Source organism: Pogoniulus pusillus, chromosome 3, assembly GCF_015220805.1.
Source record: "Pogoniulus pusillus isolate bPogPus1 chromosome 3, bPogPus1.pri, whole genome shotgun sequence".
NCBI lineage: Eukaryota > Metazoa > Chordata > Aves > Piciformes > Lybiidae > Pogoniulus > Pogoniulus pusillus.
Window position 1 is genome coordinate 950,524 of NC_087266.1, and position 22,813 is coordinate 973,336.

The 22,813-nt window shown below is 49.5% G+C and overlaps 1 protein-coding gene across 10 annotated transcripts in view; it reads left to right on the top strand.

Moving 5' to 3' along the window:
• EMSY (EMSY transcriptional repressor, BRCA2 interacting) overlaps positions 1–22,813 on the top strand; it is a 55,736-nt gene that overhangs the window by 30,806 nt on the left and 2,117 nt on the right. For 4 of the 10 annotated variants that reach the window (XM_064168421.1, XM_064168398.1, XM_064168405.1 and 1 more), the window contains 11 exons: positions 1,708–1,857; positions 4,498–4,671; positions 7,368–7,504; positions 9,205–9,378; positions 11,132–11,330; positions 12,379–12,543; positions 13,825–13,983; positions 16,194–16,253; positions 17,777–17,931; positions 19,588–20,151; positions 21,481–21,645. In XM_064168421.1, coding sequence (XP_064024491.1) covers positions 1,708–1,857; positions 4,498–4,671; positions 7,368–7,504; positions 9,205–9,378; positions 11,132–11,330; positions 12,379–12,543; positions 13,825–13,983; positions 16,194–16,253; positions 17,777–17,931; positions 19,588–20,151; positions 21,481–21,645 — 2,102 coding nt within the window. Of the gene's footprint in view, positions 1–1,707; positions 1,858–4,497; positions 4,672–7,367; positions 7,505–9,204; positions 9,379–11,131; positions 11,331–12,378; positions 12,544–13,824; positions 13,984–16,193; positions 16,254–17,776; positions 17,932–19,587; positions 20,152–21,159; positions 21,646–22,813 lie in introns of all 10 variants that reach the window. The other 6 variants (XM_064168455.1, XM_064168413.1, XM_064168453.1 and 3 more) reach the window with 6 other exon arrangements.

Here is a 22,813-nt window from a genome sequence, read left to right on the forward strand (position 1 = left end):
TGTGTAACCTTTCGGTCTCGGCTTTCCTCTGGTGTGGTTTTTACCTCCGTAAGATGTAGCCAAAAGCAATGCCTGCAGAGTTACCTAATTCTAAAGGAAGAAGTGCTATAAAAGTGCAAAGTATTTTCATGTGGACAAGTTACAGTAGTCATGCCAGCAGAATTGGTTTATTTAGCTCAGAGAAGTAAGACAGACCACAGCATGACAAGAATAAACAGCCCTACCTTGATACATTGCCTTTTGGATTATAGGAGCATTGCCTAAGGGAAAAAGAGATACCTACTGATGAAGGCACCTAAGAGGCCTTCATCCTCCAGGCACTGAACAGTATCTGATCAAGAAGAGCCTGCCCCTTAGCTTGGGGGTTTAGGCTCAGTGTGCTTGTCAGTTAACGATTCTTTGGAGGATGAATGAATTTTCAGTGAGACTTTTCTTTGTCCAGTTTTGTGTCTGGATGATGCAAGGCTTCAGTTTCTCTTTCCTAGCTTCTTTCTGTGAGTTTGGAGCTCACTTGCTCCTTACTGCTTTTATTGTCAGCATAAAGAAGAGATATCTCTGGAGGATGTTTCATGTCATGAGTGGACAGATTTGCTCACCTTGAAATACTTGTAACTAGAAGTTGCCTCCATTTAGATTCATTCAAGCTGGCTGTTTCGTGGCTTTGACCAACACAAAGCCCTCATCATGGAACAGAACATAAGATGAAGTGTCCTGGATGTACTCTGAACAGCTGACATGAATCTCCTGCTTTGCAGCTAAGAAATGAATCTCACAGAGGTCCCATTCTACTGCACAAGGCAGAGGGAGCAGAATCCTTGCTGTACTAAGGTGTCCTCATCCTTTGTTCTTGCTGATTCTACCCAGAGCTTGTTTCACTCCCAGTCCTTTTGGGGCTTTGTTAACCAATGAATGAGGAGGAAGGAGAGAGCAGTTTACTTATAGCAGCTTTCTCTAGCCACTGTCCCAGTTCTTCCTTCCAGGCAGCAATTCTCAGTGCAGAAAGCTTTGGAAGTACTCAGAGGGGTGAAATTCATCTAGGTTGGTTAAGCCACTGAGGAGTGTACAGAGTAGATTGATGCTGAACTGTTTACCTTCTGGGTGGTTCATTCTGTATGAACAAATTCAGTGTTGGTTGTAACCTACTGGTTAGAATGATAGAGTGGCCTGGGTTGGAAGGGACCTTCAGGGCCATCTGGTCCAACCCCCTCTGCAGCAAGCGGGGACATTCTCAACTGGATCAGGTTGTCCTGTCGAGCCTGACCTTGAGTATCTGCAGTTTAGTAGCTCCTTGTCGTGGCTCAGCTACAGCATAAAAAGGGAAGTCTTTCACAGGCTCTCAATTCACCTTTGTACTGCAAAGCAGCCCAGACAGTGCTAGGATCCTGGAAAACGTTTTCTGTTTTGAATCAGGGAGCAGAGAAGGTTGAAAACTGTTAGAGCAGTGGAATGGAATGCCATGCCTCAGTGGGAGTAGCTAGGCTTTGAAACAGGCACGTGAAAAGCAAAGGTCTTGTTCTTTGCAAAACAAAAGCAAGCAGCCAAGCCCAGCCCACTCCAAAAGCAAAAGTCTTTTCAGGATCAAGAGTACGTGGACTCAGAGTAAAAGCCTTGTGAGGCTACTGGCCCACTTGGGCTTGGTCTGAGAAAGCATTACAGAAAGTAACTTTTGGTGCCTGTATTTTAACAGTGACCTTTCTCCTTTCCTAGGTGTTAAAATAATCACTCAACAGGTGCAGCCCAGTAAAATCCTTCCCAAACCAGTTACAGCGACCTTGCCCAGCAGTAGCAATTCACCCATTGTGGTGGTTAGCAGTAATGGGACTGTCATGACAACTAAACTGGTCACTACTCCCACTGGTAAGTTCTGACTCTGAGAAGGGAAGGGAGGGTAAACCCAGGCATACAGGTGATCAAACCAAGGGCCCCTGTCTCTTTGAGAGCAGTGAGCACAGCAGCACATTCACAGCCTTGTTGGTATTCTAGATGAGGCTTTTTGCACTGAATGCTGTCATTCCTCTTAGGGTCTTTTTGCAGTGGTACACACAATAATGATCTTCCCTGCCCCACTGGGTTTGTTTTAAAGGGCATTTTCTTGCACCTTAAACTGATACTTTGCACTTTTGTAGCATCTTGATGTTAGACAATTCACCTTAATTTAACTTCTTCAGGTACCTCAAGCAGATCATTCCTGTTTTACTAAGCTGTCTGGACTATAACTAACAGCTGACTTGCTCACAGTCAATACAAGCCTTATCAAAAAGGCCAAGCAATTGGATTTGAAACTCCCCAGTGATTTTCTGGGCATCTAATTGTGTTTGTTTCCTTACTGAAATAATGCAGACTGTTCACAGTACAAACTTGGGTGAGGAGAACTTGAAAGGCAGCTTCAGAAACCTCTTCAGTCAAATTTTAGCATCAACCAATGGTTAATGTTATGCTCTTAACTACTTCACAGAAACACCCTGAAGTGTGTGTGTGTATATCTACATCTGAAGGGTTGTGCAGTTCATGTAGTTGATGAAGGCAGTATGGTGCTCTCCTGGATTTCAACAGGTGGCTTCCTTGTTGCAATGAACTGTTTTGCTCTGCAAGCTTTAGCAGTCGAGATCTGCAGTGCACTGTCTGCAGCAGTGCAAGCAGAGTGGAGCTGCAGTCTGTGTGTAGCTGTTGGCTCATGCTGTTATTTTGAACAGGGGGGGCTTTTTTTGTGTGAGTTCTGCTTCCATTCTCAGAAGAAGTAGGTCTGCAAACCCCACCTGCTGTACCATGTCAGGAGGTTTCTTTTGTGCTGCCAAATGCTGGATCCATAAAGCAGCACTATCACTGTAAATCACATTTTTCTTTGTAGTGATATTCTGACCAGTTCTTGGTAGTGTTCATAGATTAATAGGCTTGGAAGGGACTTGGAAGTTTCAACCTCCCCTGGCATAGGCAAGGGCATCTTGGTTGCTCATGGCCTCATCCAGCCTGGCCTTAAACACCTCCAGAGAGGGGGTATCATAAAATCAGTCATGGCTGGAAGGGAGCACAAGGATCAGCCAGTGCCAACCCCCTGCCATGCCCAGGGACACCCTACCCTAGAGCAGGCTGCACACAGCCTCAGCCAGCCTGGCCTCAAACACCTCCAGCCATGGGGCCTCAACCACCTCCCTGGGCAACCCAGTCCAGCCTCTCACCACTCTCCTGCTCAACAACTTCCTCCTCACCTCCAGCCTCACTCTCCTCACCTCCACCTTTACTCCATTCCCCCCACTCCTGACACTCCCTCACACCCTTAAAAATCCCTCCCCAGCTTTTTTGGAGCCCCCTTCAGATGCTGGAAGGGCACAAGAAGGTCCCCTGGGAGCCTCCTCTGCTCCAGCCTGCACAGCCCCAACTCTTTCAGGCTGTGCTCACAGCAGAGCTGCTGCAGCCCTCTCAGCATCCTCCTGGCCCTGCTCTGGACACTCTCCAGCATCTCCACAGCCCTCTTGTCCCAGGGGCTCCAGAGCTGGATGCAGGACTCCAGGTGGGGTCTCAGCAGAGCAGAGCAGAGGGGGAGAATCCCCTCCCTGGCCCTGCTGGCCACACTGCTGCTGCTGCAGCCCAGGCTCTGCTTGGCTTTCTGGGCTGCAAGTGCACACTGCTGGCTCTCCACTGTTACGGTATCCATAACACCCCTGGGCTACCTCTCCAGTGTCTCACCACCCTTTCTTAAAGAATTTCTCCCCAATATCTGGTCTAAAGAAATTCCTTGGCAGGGCTGGTGAGGTACTGGAGCAGGTCTTTGTAACATGTTCTTTATAAACAGTTTGTCCTACAGAAGAAGTGGGAGTGTAGGTCTCCACCTCATCTTGTTCTTTCATCAGTGTCAGCCTGTGTCTTCCCTTTACCCTGTGCTCTAGCTTAGATTTTTCCTCCCAGCCTCTTCCAGGCCCTGCTATTCATCCTTCAGTTGTCTTCTAAGAGAGGAAGAGATAAGTTTTTGGTAGTGATGCCCGACTCATGGTCATCTGGGAGAGGAAGAGGCAAAATGCAGGCAGATTCTAGGCACCTGTTGAAGATGAGAGTCTTCATCAGAAGGGTGTGAAGTAGAATACAGAGTCATGGAACACTGGTAAAATACTGCAGAAGGTTCTTAATTGAATGTTAATTTTACCAAGTTCAGTTAACCACGAGGGTGATGAGGCACTAGAGAGGTTGTGGAGGCTCAAAACCAGGCTGGATGGGGCTGTGAGCAGCCTGGTGTGGTGGAAGTTAACCCTTTCTTATGGCAGGTGGCTTAAAATGAGATGATCTTTAGGGCCTCTTCCAACTCAAACCATTCTGTGATATACTTCAGTGTTGCTCCCTGGGTTTAAAAAGCAGTAGAAGTGTAAAGGATGGTCCTAAATGACAGTGTGGGCTCTCTTGGAGTCAAATGGCTAACTCTTTTTTCCCTTAGCTCATGTATTTTGCCACAAACACCAATGGGGGATGATGTTCTAACAGTGGATTTTCTTGTTCTCTTTTGAACAGGCACTCAAGCAACATACACAAGGCCAGCAGTCAGCCCCTCCATCGGGGCTCGGGTGGCAGGAGCTCCAGGGGCTGCTACCTATGTGAAAACTACCAGTGGCAGCATCATCACCGTGGTACCCAAATCTCTGGCTACTCTGGGAGGGAAGATAATCAGCAGCAACATTGTTTCTGGTAGGCACATGAGTTACTTGGGTTTGTAAGGCTTGTTGGAACAGGGTTTTTCTGTGGGTTACAGGCTCGTGGAATTATTAGAGGGGCCAATTCAGAAGGAAGATGGGTGAGGATGGAATAAAAAGGAGTGAGAAGGCCTGTGAGGAGAGGCTGAGGGAGCTGGGGATGTGCAGCCTGCAGCAGAGGAGGCTCAGGGCAGAGCTCATTGCAGCCTGCAGCTGCCTGCAGAGAGGCTGTGGCCGGGTGGGGTTGGGCTCTGCTGCCAGGCAAGCAGCAAGAGAAGAAGGGGACAGAGTCTGAAGCTGTGGCAGGGCAGGTCTAGGCTGGATGTTGTTAGGAAGTTGCTGTCAGAGAGTGATTGGCATTGGAATGGGCTGCCCAGGGAGGTGTTGTAGCCAAGCCTGGCTGGGGCACTTAGTGCCATGGTCTGGTTGGTTGGGCAGGGCTGGGTGCTAGGTTGTGCTGGCTGAGCTTGGAGCTCTCTTCCAGCCTGATGGAGTCTGTGATTCTATGACATTGTGCAGGTGAAGTGCTTTTAAGGGTTCTTATGTTTGAGAACATCCAATAGGAGGGAGGACTGGAAAGAGAAGCGTGAGGGAGGAGGTCTGCTATGTTGTCCTCTGTTAGAGGGAGGAAAGGTCCCTCTGAATGAGCTGAATTAGCCCCAGTTCAGAAGCATTTTGTGAGCTAGATGCTGCCCTTTACTGTTCCACTGCATGTCCAAAGAGCCAGAAGCAAATGAGCTGTGCATTCCAGGCTAAGCTGTGCAGTCCCTGCCTCAGCTTGTAACTTACTCAGTGTCAGCCTGTCCTCCCCTTGCCCTCTGTTCTAGCTTGTAAGCTTTACCTCCCAGCCTCATGCAGACCCTGCTGCTTGTCCTGGTCTGCTGCCCAGCCCAAGCCACTCACACCACTCACAATTCCTTTGTAACTGCTTTGAACTTTGACAGAGCCCAGGCAGAGTTTTGCTGCATTTTCTAGCTAGGTGCCCATGTACAGCAACGTTCAGGTCTCTTCAGCCTGTCTAGTCACATTTTTCACTGAGGGGTCCTTAACAAGGACCTGCCATGGCCCCAGCCAGCTCCTGTCACTGGAATGTGGTGCACAGGCTATCCACTAAGCCTGCCCCTGGTAGCAGTGCCTCAGGTTTTCAGATCCTGGTATCTACAAAAAGCTAATTCAGGGTTGACAAAGAAGCTTCTTTGTGAAGAAGTAACTCTCTTAGCCTGCCTTGGGTGTGATGAGTTGGTAAGAGTTCTGCATCTCTTAATGGCTTCAAATGTTATTCCCCTCAGCACCAGCTCATGCAGGGAAACCCTTGGCAGATCCTGATAAGCATAATGATGATTGGCCTGAAACAACACAGATTAATGATGATTGGCCTGCAACAACACAGATTTGGATGGGTGTCTGCTGTTCTGTTGTTGTTGTTGTTTCATGGTGAGGCTTTGGGGGCTGGTTTTGAAGGGTTTGGGAATTTCTTGCTAGGGGAGCGGTCTTAAGGTGCTTTTGAAGTCTCTAGAATTAAGTAAATCCTGGTCCTGACTCAGCAGGCTCTTCCCTTTCTCAGAATTAGTAGGACTACTAAGCTGAAAGATGTAGTGAGGTACCTACAGGCTGTGATTGATCAGTAGAAGGCAGTGAGGTACCTACAGACTGTGATTGATCAGTAGAAGGCAGCGAGGGGAATCCTTGGGTTTGCAGCTTTGCAGTGCCTGAGTGATGCTCACTTGAAGGAGATAGTGGAAGGTGTTGCTAAAAAGCTGTCTGAGTAGATTCTGGAGTGGCAGTTTGGTGATGCTGATGAGATGTATCAGTGTGTGTAGGCTGTTGGAGGGCTCAGCAGAGTTACCTCTCACTGCAGGTAAATGAAAACCTTGGTTCAGGGAGTGGAGCTAATTAAATAGTGGGAGAGGAAGCCAAGTAGCCAGCACAGCACTTCAGATGAATGAACCAAGCAAACCAAAGCACCCCACGCTTCTGAGCTCAGCTTTTAAGAACTGCTGCTACAAACAATAGCATCTGTTTCTTTTTCCTTTCTTTCAATCCACCACTCACCACTTGTATTACACCAGTTCAGGGCCAGAAAGAGCTGGTGTTTCTCTTGGCTTGGAGACTCACTCTTGGTATGTAAATGCTTCTGCAGAGGCTATCTGTAGAAGAGTATTTGTCTGTGGAAATAGGACCTCGAGTTGAGTATTAGTGGTGTCCTTACTACCCCCCTGGAAAGTTAGATGTGCTAGCCTGAGAAGTGCTCTGTAACTCCTGAGAAGGGACTGGGTGTCTTAATAGAGAGTGAATGACTTGCTCCTGGGGATGTCTGTTTCACCTGTAGGTGAAAGGCTTGTAGATTGGGCATCTAAATCTTCCTGTGGTGAGTTGGGTGAAGTAAACTCCCATTGGGCATCTTCCTGTGTTGAGTTGGGTGAAGTAAGCTCCCATTGGGCATCTTCCTGTGTTGAGATGGGTGAAGTAAACTCCCATTGGGCATCTTCCTCTGTTGAGTTGGGTGAAATGAATTCCCATTCCATGTGCCTCCCTTCTTTCTCCTTTTTTCTTCCTGTTGTCCAGTCACATTTAGATGTGATGAGACCTGTGTAGCTCACCAACTCCTACAGCAGTAAGAAATGTACACCTGATAATCTGCACATTGTTTCTTTTCCCCACCAAAAAAACCCCAAACAACCCAAAATGCAGGAACTACAACCAAAATCACTACAATTCCAATGACATCCAAACCCAACGTGATTGTCGTGCAGAAGACTACTGGAAAAGGAACCACCATTCAAGGGCTTCCAGGCAAAAATGTTGTCACAACGTTGTTGAATGCTGGGGTAAGTAAGAGTTTGACATCTCTGCTCCATGGCTGAGTGGTGAGGCTGTGTCAGTAAGGGTTTGACATCTCTGCTCCATGGCTGAGTGGTGAGGCTGTTTGGTGGCTGCTACATTCATTCTGCTCCAGGCACTCTTCAAGCAAACTGTGCATGAGCTCCTTAACAGATAGAGCATGCCCTAAGGCCAGGGGTGTTTGAAAAGCAAGTGTCTTTTGCAGGATATCAAAGATGCTGAAATCAAATTGGCAATGTTCTCAAGGGGAAAGAGTAGTCTTGGCAATGTTCTCAAGGGGAAAGGAGAACCTTGGGGCTTGCCTTCCCCCCACCCCATGGTGAACAATTCTGTCATCCTGAAGTGCTGAAGTAGAAGAAAATGGTTAGAATCTTGGCCTGTTTGTGCTCAGGTGAGGGCTGTGGCCCTTTGGTAGTAGCTTACACCTCCAAGCATTTATCCTGGGCTGTAAAGGGCAGGAGTACCCTGGCCCTTCCCAGTGAGGGGGTCCTACTTTTCAAGTGCTGTGATGTGCAGCATCCTGTACCTGAGCACTGCGCAGGGTTGAGTTTATGTTTTGGATAACCCGAGGAACACGTTCAAGTTTCCAGCTTCAACTGAGTTTCTCTTTTGAGTGCCACTGAACAAGAAGTGGTGAAGGTGCTCTGTGTTTCTGGGCAGAAGTGGGAGGTGCATCAATCAGATCATTTCACAGGCAGCAGAGCTGAGTAGGGAGGGGGTTTTAAACCCTTCAGGATCGGTGAGCTTCCCTCACAGAACTGCAGCCTGTATTTTCATGTGGAGATCTCATGGTGCTGCACAGCAGGAACCACCAGAGCACAGTGATATTTCTGCATCTCTTGGGATTTCCAGCTCCTTGGTGGGAATTAGTAGGAATACTGAGAGAACAGGCAGCAAATCCTGTTCCTCACCTGGTTTGTTGCTGTGCAGAGCTAAAAATCCACACGGGCTCAATGTCTTTGCTCTTCTTAAGCTGTCAGGTGTCTGATCATGTGTCAGCACTATTGCCAAGTCAAGTGTTTGCTGTGAAACAGCAGGGAATTGGCTGCTTTTTTAACCAAGTAAACTTTTGTTAGCTTAAAAAAGAAAAGAAGACTGTAGACAATTCATGTCTTGGCCATGAGAATGCTACAAAGGTCTGTGTGTAGCTGACTTCTTTCTAGGATCTCAGTTCCTGGATTTAGATCATTCCGGCTTAGAATCTCAGTTCCTGCTTTTAGGTCATTGCTTTTTAGGATCTCCTTTCCAGTTTTGTAGCTGTCTTGCCAAAATTCAGTGTTGAGAGAATTAAGAAGGTTTTAAAAGAGCTTTGCCAAGGGTTGGAAGGAAGTTCTGATTTAGTGGGGATCCTTCCAAGCAGCTTCAAAAAGAAACCTTCTCAGTGTCTTTTAGTTGCTCCTCCTGTTTGTTTTTGTTCATCCTTTCAGAGCTGCTCAAAAGGTAAAGTGATGGAGAGGGGGACTTTGGTAACTTTGCCACTCCAAGCCATAGGGGCTTTTTGTTCTTGCTCTGGGAATACTCTGCTACCAGCTCAGTCTAGCTGAACTCTGCTGCCAGCTCAGTCTGGCTGCAGCAGCAGGTGGATTTCCTGGTGCGTGCTCACCTCTCACTGTGTGTCTGTGGGAGAGGAGTGGGTCTCTCGGAAGGATCTCACCAAGTTAACCTGTAAACTTTGACTTCTCTACAGGGGGAGAAAACTCTTCAGGCAGTGCCAGCAGGAGCAAAGCCTGCTATCATCACTGCCACGAGACCCATCACGAAAATGATTGTTACCCAGCCAAAGGGAATAGGGTCCACGGTCCAGCCAGCCACCAAAATCATCCCAACTAAAATTGTGTATGGGCAGCAAGGGAAAACACAGGTACAGTGAGGACCCATTTCTGTCTTGAAGTGTACCCCAGCATTGTGCTGGAAAGTGAAAGCCTTTTCCTTGCATTGTGTTGCCACATTTGTTGCAGGTTTAATGTGTGCCTGTGGGGAATGAGGCTCAGGGGTGTAACCAGGTGGCCTTGCATCTAACTGTGCAAGCACAGCGTTTGCGTTTGCTAACTGCTTCTGGAGGCCTAGAGCAAGCCTAAAGGGTTCCCTGAGCCTTGCACGGAGCTGAACAGGCACTGGAGCAGGCTGCCCAGGGAGGTGGTGGAGTCACCATCCCTGGAGGTGTTCAAGAAATGGGTGGATGTTGCACTTTGGGACGTGGTTTAATGGCCATGGTGGCCTTAGGGCGGTGGTTGGAGTTGTTGATCTTAGAGGTCTCTTCCAACGGAAGTAACTCTGTGACTCTGGTTCTGAACCTGTGGTCATGGCTCTGGGTGCCTGTTTAAATACACAGGGAATAGCTACACCGTAAGAAATAAAGACACAGGCCAGATCCCAGGGTTTACTGATGTCATGTCCTGCTAACGTATGCTCAGGTTGTCCCTGCAGCCTTGTGTAGCTGCTGGGGCTGTCTCCAGAGAAAGTAGATTCCTTCTGGGTGCTTTCAGCTGCTTCTGTGCTTGCACTTAAAGAACTAAACTACAATTCAGATGGAATATTTTCATGTCTTGATTGTTCAAGACTATGTTTATTGTGGATTGCAGAAGAGAGGTGCTTGCCCTTATCAGTGCAGTGCATGCTGGAGCTCACTTGCGAAGCTTTCTCTTGTCACACCAGCCCTGCAAAGTGGTTCTGTAGTGACCTTTTTGGTGCCTTAAGAGCTCCAAATTACTAAATGAGAAGTACATTCCTGTGCACTGCCATTTACTTGAGCTTTGTGGTTTCATAATCAGAGCTGCTGAATTTACAGGTAGACTTTTTCAGTCAATTATTAATCTAGTGATAAATCTACCTTGTGGTGAATCCTTTAGAATCACAGAACCGGGCAGGGCTGGAAGGGAGCACAAGGATCAGCCAGTGCCAACCCCCTGCCATGCCCAGGGACACCCTACCCTAGAGCAGGCTGCACACAGCCTCAGCCAGCCTGGCCTCAAACACCTCCAGCCATGGGGCCTCAACCACCTCCCTGGGCAACCCAGTCCAGCCTCTCACCACTCTCCTGCTCAACAACTTCCTTCTCACCTCCAGCCTCACTCTCCTCACCTCCACCTTTACTCCATTCCCCCCACTCCTGACACTCCCTCACACCCTTAAAAATCCCTCCCCAGCTTTTTTGGAGCCCCCTTCAGATGCTGGAAGGCCACAAGCAGGTCCCCTGGGAGCCTCCTCTGCTCCAGCCTGCACAGCCCCAACTCTTTCAGGCTGTGCTCACAGCAGAGCTGCTGCAGCCCTCTCAGCATCCTCCTGGCCCTGCTCTGGACACTCTCCAGCATCTCCACAGCCCTCTTGTCCCAGGGGCTCCAGAGCTGGATGCAGGACTCCAGGTGGGGTCTCAGCAGAGCAGAGGGGAGAATCCCCTCCCTTGACCCACTTTTGATCTAGTGGAAGGTTTGCCTGCCCGTGGTAGTGGGGGTTTTAACTCGATGATCCTCGAGGTGCCCTTCCAAGCCTGACAATTCTGTGTTGCTTTAATGTAGCTTTGTACATGGATCTGTTTGCCTGGCACTGCCATGCTCTTGACTACTCAGGTCTGTTTCCCTGAGTGCTCTTTACCCAAATGTTCTCTTTCTAATTAGGTTCTCATTAAACCAAAGCCAGTGACGTTTCAAGCAACAGTTGTGAGTGAACAAACTCGGCAGCTGGTGACAGAAACCTTGCAGCAGGCATCAAGGGTAACAGAGACAGGAAACTCCTCCCTGCCAGAAGTGAAAGAAGAGCCACAAACCTACACTGACAGCAGCTCCTCTTCTACAGAGTCCTCCCAGAGTTCCCAAGGTGAGCACAGCTGGGCTGCATCCCGGGCCTGCTGGCCAGTGTCAGACAGTCACTGTCTCCTAGGCTTCCCTAGGAGTTTTATTTGACTTCCATGGGCTCTCTAATGTCTGCCTCCATTTCCTATATGAGGACTGGAGATAGTGGTTTCTTGCTGCTGCCAGTGCCTGTGGCCTTCAGCCTGCTCCCTCTGAGGATTGCCAGAGGTAGGCTGTGCAGCAGGCTTGGCAGTGAAGCCTGCACCTCTCTGTCACCTTGTCTGTGCAGTTCTGTAACTCTTGCTCTGTGTTACCATTGTAAGCAGAGTTTAGAAAGCTCTGAAGATCCAAGAGGGTTGAGAAAATTCAGGAGCTGTTAATTCAGCATGAGGAGCACAGATTGAGCAGCTGAGCTACTGAAACTGGAAGAGTTCAGCCCAAGGCAATCTTATCAAGGATGATCAATACTTTGTGCCTTTGTGCCCTTCTGGCACAAAAGGGGCCAGACTCCAGTGGTGCTCAGCAGCAGACACAAACTAGAGGGCAGGACGTTCCCTCTGAACGTGAAGAAAAGCTTTTCTGTGAGGGTGCCAGAGCACTGGAACAGGCTGCCCAGACAGGTTTGGAGTGTCCTCCTCTGAAGGCTTCCAAACCCTGCCTGGATGTGATCCTGTGCAGCCTGCTCTGAGTGACCCTGCTTTAGCAGGGAGATTGGACCAGATGGCGTTCAGAGGTCCCTTCCAGCCCTGATTCTCCTGAAATCCACCAGCTCAATTTGGATTCTTCAAACCAAAGCAGCTGCAAACAGTTCAGATTTAGGACTCCTTTTTTTTCCCTCCCCCCTTCTTTTCCCTCCCCCCAGAAAATGTCCATAGCATCAACAGAGTCAATTGTGATAAACCCTAAAGTGTTCCCGAACGGGATCATGGATCAGTGGCAGTGTCCAAACCACCAGAGGATGGGCAGTAACCTGGTCTGACTGTGAGCTGTAGCCCTGTGAGCACGAAGCTGGGAGGCAGCCCCAGCCCAGAGTGGTGCTGTGCTGACTGCCCCCTGTGCTGTTTTGCAAGCAGATTCTCAGCCCGTGGTGCATGTGATCGCTTCCAGAAGTCAGGACTGGTCGGAGCACGACATCGCTGTGGATGCCAGCCCCACCATCATCTACCAGGATGTGTCCAGTGAATCCCAGTCAGCTACTTCCACCATCAAAGCTCTGCTGGAGCTGCAGCAGACATCAGGTGTGAGAACAGAGGCACTCCTGCAGGATAGCTTCAAAGCTTAGTACCTGCTTAAGCAGCAGCTTGTAATAAGTATTGTAATTACAGAGCGCCTCTCTTGAACCCGCTTGCTTCCTTTCTTCTTCCCCTGCAAGAGCTGATTTGCATCTGCTGTAATTAATTAAGCTTTTGCATTTATAGTGGTGGTTTGTTGTGGAGGTTTCTCATATTGGAAGTTTATTGTGGAGGTTTTCTTATATTGTGGTTTATTGCATTGGGGGTTTGTTGTGGAGGTTGTTAGGCTCCGTCGCCAAGTGGAGGCCAGGGACAAGTGGAGTCCCTCAGGGACATCTCTGTGGGTGCCATGGGCAGAGGCACTGAGTGCAGCCTCAGCAGGTTTGCTGCCCACACCAAGCTGTGTGCTGCAGCAGCCAGGCTGGAGGGCAGGATCCATCCAGAGGGAGCTGCACAGGCTGCAGAGGTGGGCACAAGCCAAGCTCAGGAGGCTCAACAAGAGCAAGGGCAAGGTCCTGCAGCTGGGTGGAGGCAATGGCAAGCATAACTCCAGGCTGGGCAGTGAGTGGCTGGAGAGCAGCCCTGAGGAGAGGGACTTGGGGGTGCTGCTGGAGGAGAAGCTCAGCAGGAGCCAGCAGTGTGTACTGGCAGCCCAGAAAGCCAAGCAGAGCCTGGGCTACAGCAGCAGAAGTGTGGCCAGCAGGGCCAGGGAGGGGATTCTCCCCCTCTGCTCTGCTCTGCTGAGACCCCAGCTGGAGTCCTGCATCCAGCTCTGGAGCCCCTGGGACAAGAGGGCTGTGGAGATGCTGGAGAGTGTCCAGAGCAGGGCCAGGAGGATGCTGAGAGGGCTGCAGCAGCTCTGCTGTGAGCACAGACTGAAGAGCAAAGGTGGAGGTGGGGAGAGTGAGGCTGGAGGTGAGGAGGAAGTTGTTGAGCAGGAGAGTGGTGAGAGGCTGGAGTGGGTTGCCCAGGGAGGTGGTTGAGGCCCCATGGCTGGAGATGTTTGAGGCCAGGCTGGCTGAGGCTGTGTGCAGCCTGCTCTAGGGTAGGGTGTCCCTGGGCATGGCAGGGGGTTGGCACTGGCTGCTCCTTGTGGTCCTTTAAACCCTGACTGGTTCTGATTCTATATTGGAGGTTTCTTACATTGGAGGTTTTCATATTGGAAGTTTCTTGTATTGGAGGTGTCTTATAGAGACTTTTACACTGGAGGCTGGTTATGGAGAGAGGATCTTACATTGGAGGTTTATATGTTGGGTGTTTATTTTGTGTTCTTCTTTCCTCCTAAAGCAGTGAAGGAGAAGTTAGAATCCAAGCCAAGGCAGCCTACAATTGACCTGAGCCAAATGGCTGTCCCAATCCAGATGACCCAGGAAAAGAGGCATTCTCCAGAGAGCCCTTCCATTGCTGTAGTAGAGTCAGAGTTAGTTGCTGAGTACATCACAACTGGTAAGTAGCTGTGGTGCTGCAGTGGTGGGTTTGCTCTGGCAGTCTGGGGACTTCACTTTGCAGTTTCCTTGCAGTGGGTTTCAGCTCAGTCTTTCCACTCTCAGTTACTGTAGAGGAAATGAGTATTTCCTTCCACTCCTGAGACCCTGTGCAGAGGTCAGAGATTACATCTGCTTTTCTGGGGCCTACTGGAGACTCTTTCTGTCTGAAACAAAAGGTTGTGGCTTCAAGGCATTCTAGCTGAAGGGATTTTTCTCTCCCCTGATCTTGATTGAGAGGCCAGGCTGTGCAACTTGTCCTTAAGGACAATGGGTAGTGAGGAAGAGGTGGGAGACTGCAGGCAGTCTTGAGAGGAGTCAGACCCTGAATTAGCTTAACCATGGCTGCGAAATGCTGTTTGCTTCCCTGAGCTAGGAGGCTCTGAAGCCAGGTCTGCATTTACTCAGTCCCTAGGTGCTTCATTTGCCTAGAAGGCTTTGAGCTGATAAATTTGCACTTTAGCAACAAATACATTACCCAAATTGAAGGTGGATTTGGGATCCAGCTCCTAAAACTTGAGACATCCCCTTCCTGGTTGTCCATGTTTGTCTAAGTCCATGACCCTCCTGTCTGTCTGATGCTCCCTGCTGCTCCAGAAGGCTGGCTGTGAGCCACTTCTATCCATTCTTGAGAGGATCAAATGACATGATTTAGGTTTTAATTTCTTGAGGCCACATCATTCATCTTCCTGCTTTACTTGGAGCATAAAACCAGAAGTGTGGAAAATCTCAATTAACATTAAATTGTCTAAGTCCATGGCTACAGCTGCAGTGCATTTAGGCTAACCTGATGTGTTCAGTTTTCCCTTTGCCTGCTCTCTGCCTGCTCCCAGTGCTGCCACCTCCTGTGCCTGCTCCCAGTGCTGCCACCTCCTGTGCCTGCTCCCAGTGCTGCCACCTCCTGTGCCTGCTCCCAGTGCTGCCACCTCCTGTGCCTGCTCCCAGTGCTGCCACCTCCTGTGCCTGCTCCCAGTGCTGCCACCTCCTGTGCCTGCTCCCAGTGCTGCCACCTCCTGTGCCTGCTCCCACTGCTGCCACCTCCTGTGCCTGCTCCCACTGCTGCCACCTCCTGTGCCTGCTCCCACTGCTCCCATCTCCTGTGCCTGCTCCCATCTCCTGTGCCTGCTCCCACTGCTCCCATCTCCTGTGCCTGCTCCCAGTGCTGCCATCTCCTGTGTCTGCTCCCAGTGCTCCCACCTCCTGTGTCTGCTCTCACCTCTTGTGCCTGCTCCCATCTCTTGTAGGGTCTAAGTGTAAGTGGTGAGTGGATTTGGGGGAGGGTGTTATTGTTGGTCATTTAACATTTATTGTATCTGGCTTGAGTTTTGAATGTTTGAGTCCTGCTCTCTTGGAACTGTTTGAAAACAGACTCAAAAGTAGAGTCATAGAACTGTCAAGGCTGGAAGGGACCTCAGGGATCATCCAGTTCCAAGCTCCCTGCTGTGGGCAGAGACACCTCACACTTGATAAGATTGCTCAGAGCCCCATCCAGCCTGGCCTTAAAGACCTCCAGGGATGAGGCTTCCAGCACCTCCCAGTAAGAAGTGTTCAGGCAATCTCCAGTTTACAGCCAGCTCTCATCAGTGACACAGATGCTGTGCACTCAGCTTCTTTCTGTTCCTGGCTCCAGCCTTTGCTGGGCCTTGATGTAAGCCAGGGCCCCTCGCAGGGTGGGTGGCACAGTACAATCAGGATCTTTGCTCATGTAAGTCCCTTTGTGCAGCTTAGAAGCCAGGCAGAGTACAAAGGTTGAACATCTCTTGATCTGTGCTTAATTGTCAAAATCCTGGGATTGTTATAAACAGGAAACATAGCCAGGGAAGTGCAGGCTGGTTTGGGCTAAGCAACACTGGAAGCTACAGCACCAAAGTGGTTCTTCTGCTGGGGTTTTTTGGCCTCTCCCCCTGGTTTCTGTGAACACTGCTGGCTGATGGTTTAATCTGGCCTCTTAGAATCCAGCAGTAATCCATGCAGCTTTATTTTCTGCTACAGATCCAGCAGTAAGGTAGCAACCAGGCTATAACCTTGCTGTAAGCTCAGCTGCAGGGACCTAAAGCAAAGCCTTAGGCAGGGTTGGAGCTGTGTGGGAGCTGGGAGTCACGAGGTGCTTCCCAGCCAGACAGAGGGAGCTGCTCACCCCTCTTAGTGTCACCATTTTCTGTCTGTCTGCAGACTCAGGAAGACAACCCTCTCTTGCTTCTCACTCGGAAGAGTATCTGCACAACCACATAGGTTAGAACCTTTACTTTTCCATGGAGCTTTGCACTGTGCAGGAGCTGCTGTGGGGGATAGCCGTGGTGCACCGGCACAGCGGGCAGGCTGGGAGCGATAGGACCCAGCTCCTGCCCTGCCGTGGGGGAGTGAAGTTGTTCTGTCCATTGCAAGTGAGACCTTTCTTTGAGCTTCCAGAAAGGTCACTTGAAACCTAACTTCCAACTGAATGTAAGCTTTGCTTGTGCTCCTTCTGTTGTTTGTTGTTTCATAGCTACAAAGTTAATGGAAGCAAGTGTTTGTTTGTGGATCTGGCCAAGCATAAAGGACATGAGACTCATGTTTTTTACCAGCAGACAGTGGTCCTTGGGTGGGTGTTTGTTTCCAGCAGCAGGTCCTTTCCCTGCCAGTCCCCTCTTTCACCACAGTGCCATCACCATAGCTCTGTAGTTCACCCCAGGTCTGGTCTGAAAAGCACCACAGACCTATGGCAGGCTCTCCATTTTTTGGGGTCCTGATCAACTCCACTTGCTGTCATAGTACCCAACCATGTCCTGATGTCTCATCTTTCCAGTGCAGCCTGTGCTCTGGAGAGTGCTTCCTGGAGATCAGCCACGAGCAAGGCTTGTTACTCTTGCTCACAGTCAGTTGGGCAGCTGCTTTTAACAGTGAAACAACCACTGGGTGATTTGTGCCCTGCAGCTGGTGCTGTGCAAAGAACCCAGCTGGAAACTGAGTCTAAATTCTCTTTGCAAGGTTGATGTGTTGAGAGAGAGAAGCCAGAGGACCAAGTGTGACTATAGAATCATGGAGTTGTTTTGGTTGGAAGAGACCTCTAAGATCATCAAGTCCAACCATTGGCCTAACACTGCCCTGGCCATTAAATCATGTCCTGAAGTGCCATGTCCACATGTTCCTCCAACACCTCCAGGGGTGCTGACTCCACCACCTCCTAGGGCACCCTGTTCCAATCCCTGACCACTCCTAATACCAAACCTGAACCTCCCCTGACACAGTTTCAGGCCATTTCCTCTTATCCTATTGCTTGTTACTAGGGAGAAGAGATCAACCTCCACCTTACTCCAACCTCCTTTCAGGGGGTGGCAGAGAGCAGAGAAGTTTTCTCTCTGCCTCCTCTCCAGCAGACTAAACACTCCCAGTTACCTCAGTCACTCCTCACCAGACCTGTTCCCAGGACCCTTCTCCAGCTGCTTTGCCCTTGTCTGGACACACTTTAGCACCTTAGTGTCCCCTTGTAACCAGGGGGCCAAAACCGACCCAGTAGTTGTGGTGTGGCCTCGGGGCAGGTTCTGTGGGTTCCTTGGTTAGGAAATGGAGACAAAAGCAGCCCCCCTGAGTTGCCACTTGGAAAAGGCTTCTCAGAATAGATCTGCACTGGAAGGTTGAAGGCAGCATGCAGTAAAAGCTGGGTTTTTCCACACCCAGAGTCTTTATTTCACTCCTGTGCGCTTGCAGTCGAAGCAGACAGTTCAAAGTGCTTGCAGTTAGTTCTGGAGAAGTGCCACTGACCTCTTTGCTTTCAGTCAGCCATCGGTCCCAGCCCCACCAGCAGTCATCTCAGCCCCAGAGGACTCTGCTGCAGCATGTGGCTCAGTCGCAGACAGCAACGCAGACTTCTGTTGTGGTGAAATCTATCCCCGCATCCTCCACAGGCGCAATTACCCATATCATGCAGCAGGTTGTACCCTTTCTTTTCCCAACCAGTCTATCAACAGCAGCAGGTGAAGTGGGTGATGCAGGAGCAGGCCTTGTTCTGCACGGGCATACCGTGTTGCTGCCACTGGCAGTGCTAAGCACAGGGGCAGGCACGTTCGTGCCTTCAGGCTGCCTCTTTCGGTGGTGAGGGTGGTTTGATGAAAGGGAAGCAGCTAATGAGATTGCTTGAGGCTGTGAAGTAAGCAGTGTTGAGAGCCACTGTGCTTCCTAGATGAGTTCTTGCTGTCTGTGTGGCATCTCCTCAACAGCAACAGGCTGCTTGTTTTCAAGATCTTAGAGTTGCTTTGGGTTGGAGAGGACACTTAAGATCATTGAGTCCAACCTTTATATAACTTGACCAAGTCTGGTGCTGTAAACATGGCCCTCAGCACCACATCTCTCTGTCTTTTAAACACCTCCAGGGATCAGGAGGTTCAATCACCTACCTAGGGAGCCTGTTCTAGTGTTAGAACCCTTTCAGTGAAGGTTTCCTCTAATATCCAGCCTTAACCTGCCCTGGAGCACCTCTTGTCCTACAATATATTGCAAAGATATAGCCTCTTCAGACTGTCACAGAACTGTTTCAGTCGGAAAGTACCTCTGAGATCACTGAGTCCAACCTTCAGCCAAAGACCACAGCTGTGGTGTAAGTGTAGGGGAAAAGGAGTGAAGCAGAATCTGGTCAGTACACACTGCAGTGTCTTGTTCACATGGGGGCTTTAGTCTACGAATGGCTTAACCTTTCCTGAATCTGAAAGTCAGCCCCTGGGGATCCCAAACACTTCAGATAAGCAGTGGAGCTTGTAGTGAATCGTAGTGAAGCCACTCAAGTTCAAGAGCTTGTGTTCAAGAGCTGCTTAACGCTGCAGTGCTCTAAGTTCTGGACCTTCAGCTGTAGTCCAGGACAGTTCTGTGCTGGGCTTACAAACCCACTTCAGAGAGGCTGTTTTCACAGGTGTTTGAGTGGGCTGCTTCATCTTGCTAAGGGCTTTACTACCTTTGTACCATGGCATATAAAGCATAGTAATGCAGATCTCTTGCACCCTCAGATCCCTCAAAACATGAAACAGGGTTTGTGCAGTACCCAACAGAAACTGCAGTGAGCTTTTGAGGAAGGAAAGGAAGGAAGGGAGGGAGGGAGGGAGGGAGGGAGGGAGGGGAGGGGAGGGGAGGGAGGATCTCTGCTGAAGTATGGTAATCTGTAGGTATATGGGGAGGTGCAGAAGAAGCTGTGGTGACTATGTTCTCAAGAGGCAGAATGAGAATGCCTTGCACAGAGAGAATAACTTTGAAGAGGAGCTACTGGTTTAACAATCTCCTAAGCCTCCTGCTTCATAGCCAACTGCCAGGTGACCTCAGGGGCTTTGAACCTTCCTCTGACACACGAGAGCTGCCTAAACTCCACTGAGGATTAGTTGCACAGTTTGTTGTCGTAGCACAGTCTAACATGATGAAAATAGCTGTTGATTGCCTCCCTGTTCTGGATTCTCCACGGAAGGCTGTCCTCTTGTACATGATTTGGCAGCCCCCACTGGTAAAATAGGTTAGTCCAGGCGAAGCATTGCAAAGAACTGTTAGGTTTGTGTATTCTTAGAGCTTTTATTTCTCTACTAACTGGTTTTAACTTCTTCTTGTTAAGGCCTTAAGCAGTCACACCGCATTTACCAAACACAGTGAACAGCTTGGAACTGAGGAAGGAGAAGTGGAAGAGATGGACACCTTAGATCCTCAGACTGGCCTCTTTTACCGATCTGCCCTGACACAATCCCAGGCACAGAAGCAGCAAAAACTGAGTCAGCCGCAGCTGGAACAGACTCAACTGCAAGTGAAAACTCTGCAGTGCTTCCAGACTAAGCAGAAGCAGACAATCCACCTGCAGGCCGATCAGATCCAGCACAAACTCCCACAAATGCCCCAGCTGTCTATAAGGCATCAAAAGCTAACCCCCCTGCAGCAAGAGCAAGCACAGACCAAACCAGAGGCACAGCACCCCCCCCACCACACGGTGGCCAAAGAAAGGCAACTCCCTACCTTAGTGGCGCAGCCACAGCAAACTGTAGTGCAGGTGCTGGCGGTGAAAACCACGCAGCAGCTGCCCAAACTGCAACAGGCACCAACGGCACAAAAAATCTACGTGCAGCCCCAGCCCCCCCAGGGTCAAATGCAGCTACCTGCCTCTTCAGAGAAGCAGCCAGCGAGCCAGGTAACGGAATACTGATAGCATGCACACCAAACCCGTGCCCCGCCGATGTGCCAGCAGGGAGCCAGAGCGCGCTCCAGACACCGCCCTGGCGCTCTGGCACTGCCTCGGCCTGCCAGGAGGCACAACCAAACCTCCTCGTCCCGCTGGTGTTACATTCCCCCCTCAGGAGGTTGCCACTAGGAAGGAGAAGCAGAGGTTTTAGGGGAGAACCCCAGCAATGCAGTAGCCCGTAAAGCTCGCAGGTGTTCTGTCGGACAGCTTGGATGAGTTTCTGCCACTGCTGCTCCCTACTTATTTAAGTTTTAATATAACTTTTTTTCATTTTGATTCTTTTTTCTTTTTTTTTTTGAAGCTCTTGACACAGTTATTCATTTCCTTTCCCATAGCAGTTCATTTTTCTTTCTGTGGATAATAAAAGGTGAACACCCTGCAGTCTCTCCAGCCTCTCCATTGTACATCTTTCCTTTGTAGCTTACATCTTCCTCCAGTTAGGCAGCTTTGCTGGACAGGAATCCTTTTGATTTTCTTTCTTTTTTTTCTTGGGAGGGGAAAAATGTAAAGACTTGAGAAAGAAGGAAAAAAAAAATCCTATTTTTAAACTCCAGCAAAGTACAGTTTAATTTTTTGGGGGGGTTGGGTTTTTTTTGGTTGTTGTTTTTTGGCCCTGTGAAAATAAGAAGGTTAACCAACACGGGGATGTAAGTCCCAAAGGCAAACCAGGCTGCTGTGGTATTATACTGCTGCAGTGCTTATCTAGCAGCCTGAAAAAAACTAGAGCTGCTTTTCCCCAGGCTTCGGTTAACTGTTACCATATCACTGCTCATTCCTTTGTTCCAGCACTTGAGTTTCAGCTGTCTTCCTAATAGCAACTCTGTTGTTTTGTGCCATTCTGTCCTTGGAAACATTGGCTTTTTTTGCCATTCTTTTTAGAGATAGAGATTATTTTTTTCTCTCTGTATGAACTCCAGAGTCTAGCTGTAACATGCACAACCAACATTTGATTTTCAGGTGCAGCATCCCATTGTAACGCAAGGACCCGCTGTTACAAAGCTAACTTTGGAGGGGCGCCAGCCTCCTTCTGTTTCAGAGGTAGCAGGGGGCAGTTCTGTGCCCAAGCAGGCGTTGCCAGTTACCAGCCTGTTTCCCACTCAGGCCCCCGTGCAGCCAGCAGTAGCAGATGCTTTGTCTGTGGTGGAAGCTCAGACGGATGCGAGCGTAGAGCAGGCCCTAGCAGGTGCCCCCAGCGAGGCCATGCCCACCAGTGCTAGCGCAGCAGAGGCGCCGCCGTGCGCCCCGGTGCCCAGGGTGACTGCGACTTCCATCCCCCAGCAACAGACACGAGCAGAGTCCAGCTCAAGCCCTCCTGCTGTTGGTCCTGCTGTAACCGAGAGGAAACTCGATGCCCAAGGAATGCCTCCAGCAAAGCAGTTTGTACACAGTCAGAGTCTGTCCCAAAAGACAGCTGAAGAGAGCTCATCAGAAGTGGTTACCCAGGTAAGAGAAGACCGGAGCCAGTAAGGCAGAGCTTGAGCGGAGCAAACTCGTGGCTAATGTGATAGTAGCTGAACGGTGTTCAAGTGGTTTTTGTTTCCCATCTCCAGTTTTTGGTTCTTTTGCTGCTCTTGTCATGGATTACTTCCAAGTGTGTGCTGCTGAGATTGAGCTGGAGTCCCTCCAGTGCTGCATCACTCATTGTGTCCTCCCTGCCTGCCTTTTCTGTTACCAAAACAAACCGAGCTCATCTAATTTTACCTGGAGTGCTTCCACATCTGACCTTCAACATTTGCTGTGGGACTGTGATCTGGAATCCCTTTTTTTTTGTGTGGTATCCATTAATGTGATCTCTGAGCATGAAATAACAACAGCAACAACAAGAGAAATAATGGGAGTCTGTTCTCTGAGCAAGCTCAGCAAGTAAGGTGCGGATTCAGAAGAAAAGCTTCACTTTATAACCAGTCATTGATTTTTAACCTGAATGCCTTGAGTCGTTTACCTCATGCTTGATGCCTTCCCTGATTCTCCTGTCTTAAATATGATGCTTTGATGTAGTAACTCGTGGTCAGAATGTCAACTGAGGAGGAAGTACTGAAGCCGTCCAAGGAGTCACGGTGGTTGCACCTGAACCTTTGTAGACAAGTTGGCCTGGTTTTATGTTCACCACACGAATGCTAGAGTGGGTTGAAAAGGGGTTTTTCTTTTGTGTCACATTTGTGTTACTGTGAAAAATGCTTCTGCTGTGGGAAGTGACTTCTGTGAGCAGAACTTTCCAGTTTTTCATGCTGCTCTGTAAAGTCTTCATTGCAGCCAGCTTGGCCTCTGTAGGAAACATCACTTTTGTGCTTGTTTTTAGCCCTCGTTGCCCTAAATAGACCAAGGTAGATGTCAGTTTTGCTTGAAACCTGTGGTGTTCAGCTCTGTGGCGTGCTGCAGGCTGTCTCAGAAGTCAGATGCTGCCTGGAAATTGCAATCTGTAAAGTTGTAGATGTAGCTTCTAGAGCCTGTGAAAGTATACCCAGAAATAAATAGCTTAGATTCACTGCCTTTCTCTAACCTCTCTGCTGCTCTGGGCAGCTCTGGAGTGTCTGGAGCAGCCCTGAAGCAGCTCTGAGTATGGCTGGAACTTGTATACAGAGCTGTAACCAGTCCTTAGGTCTGAAAAGAG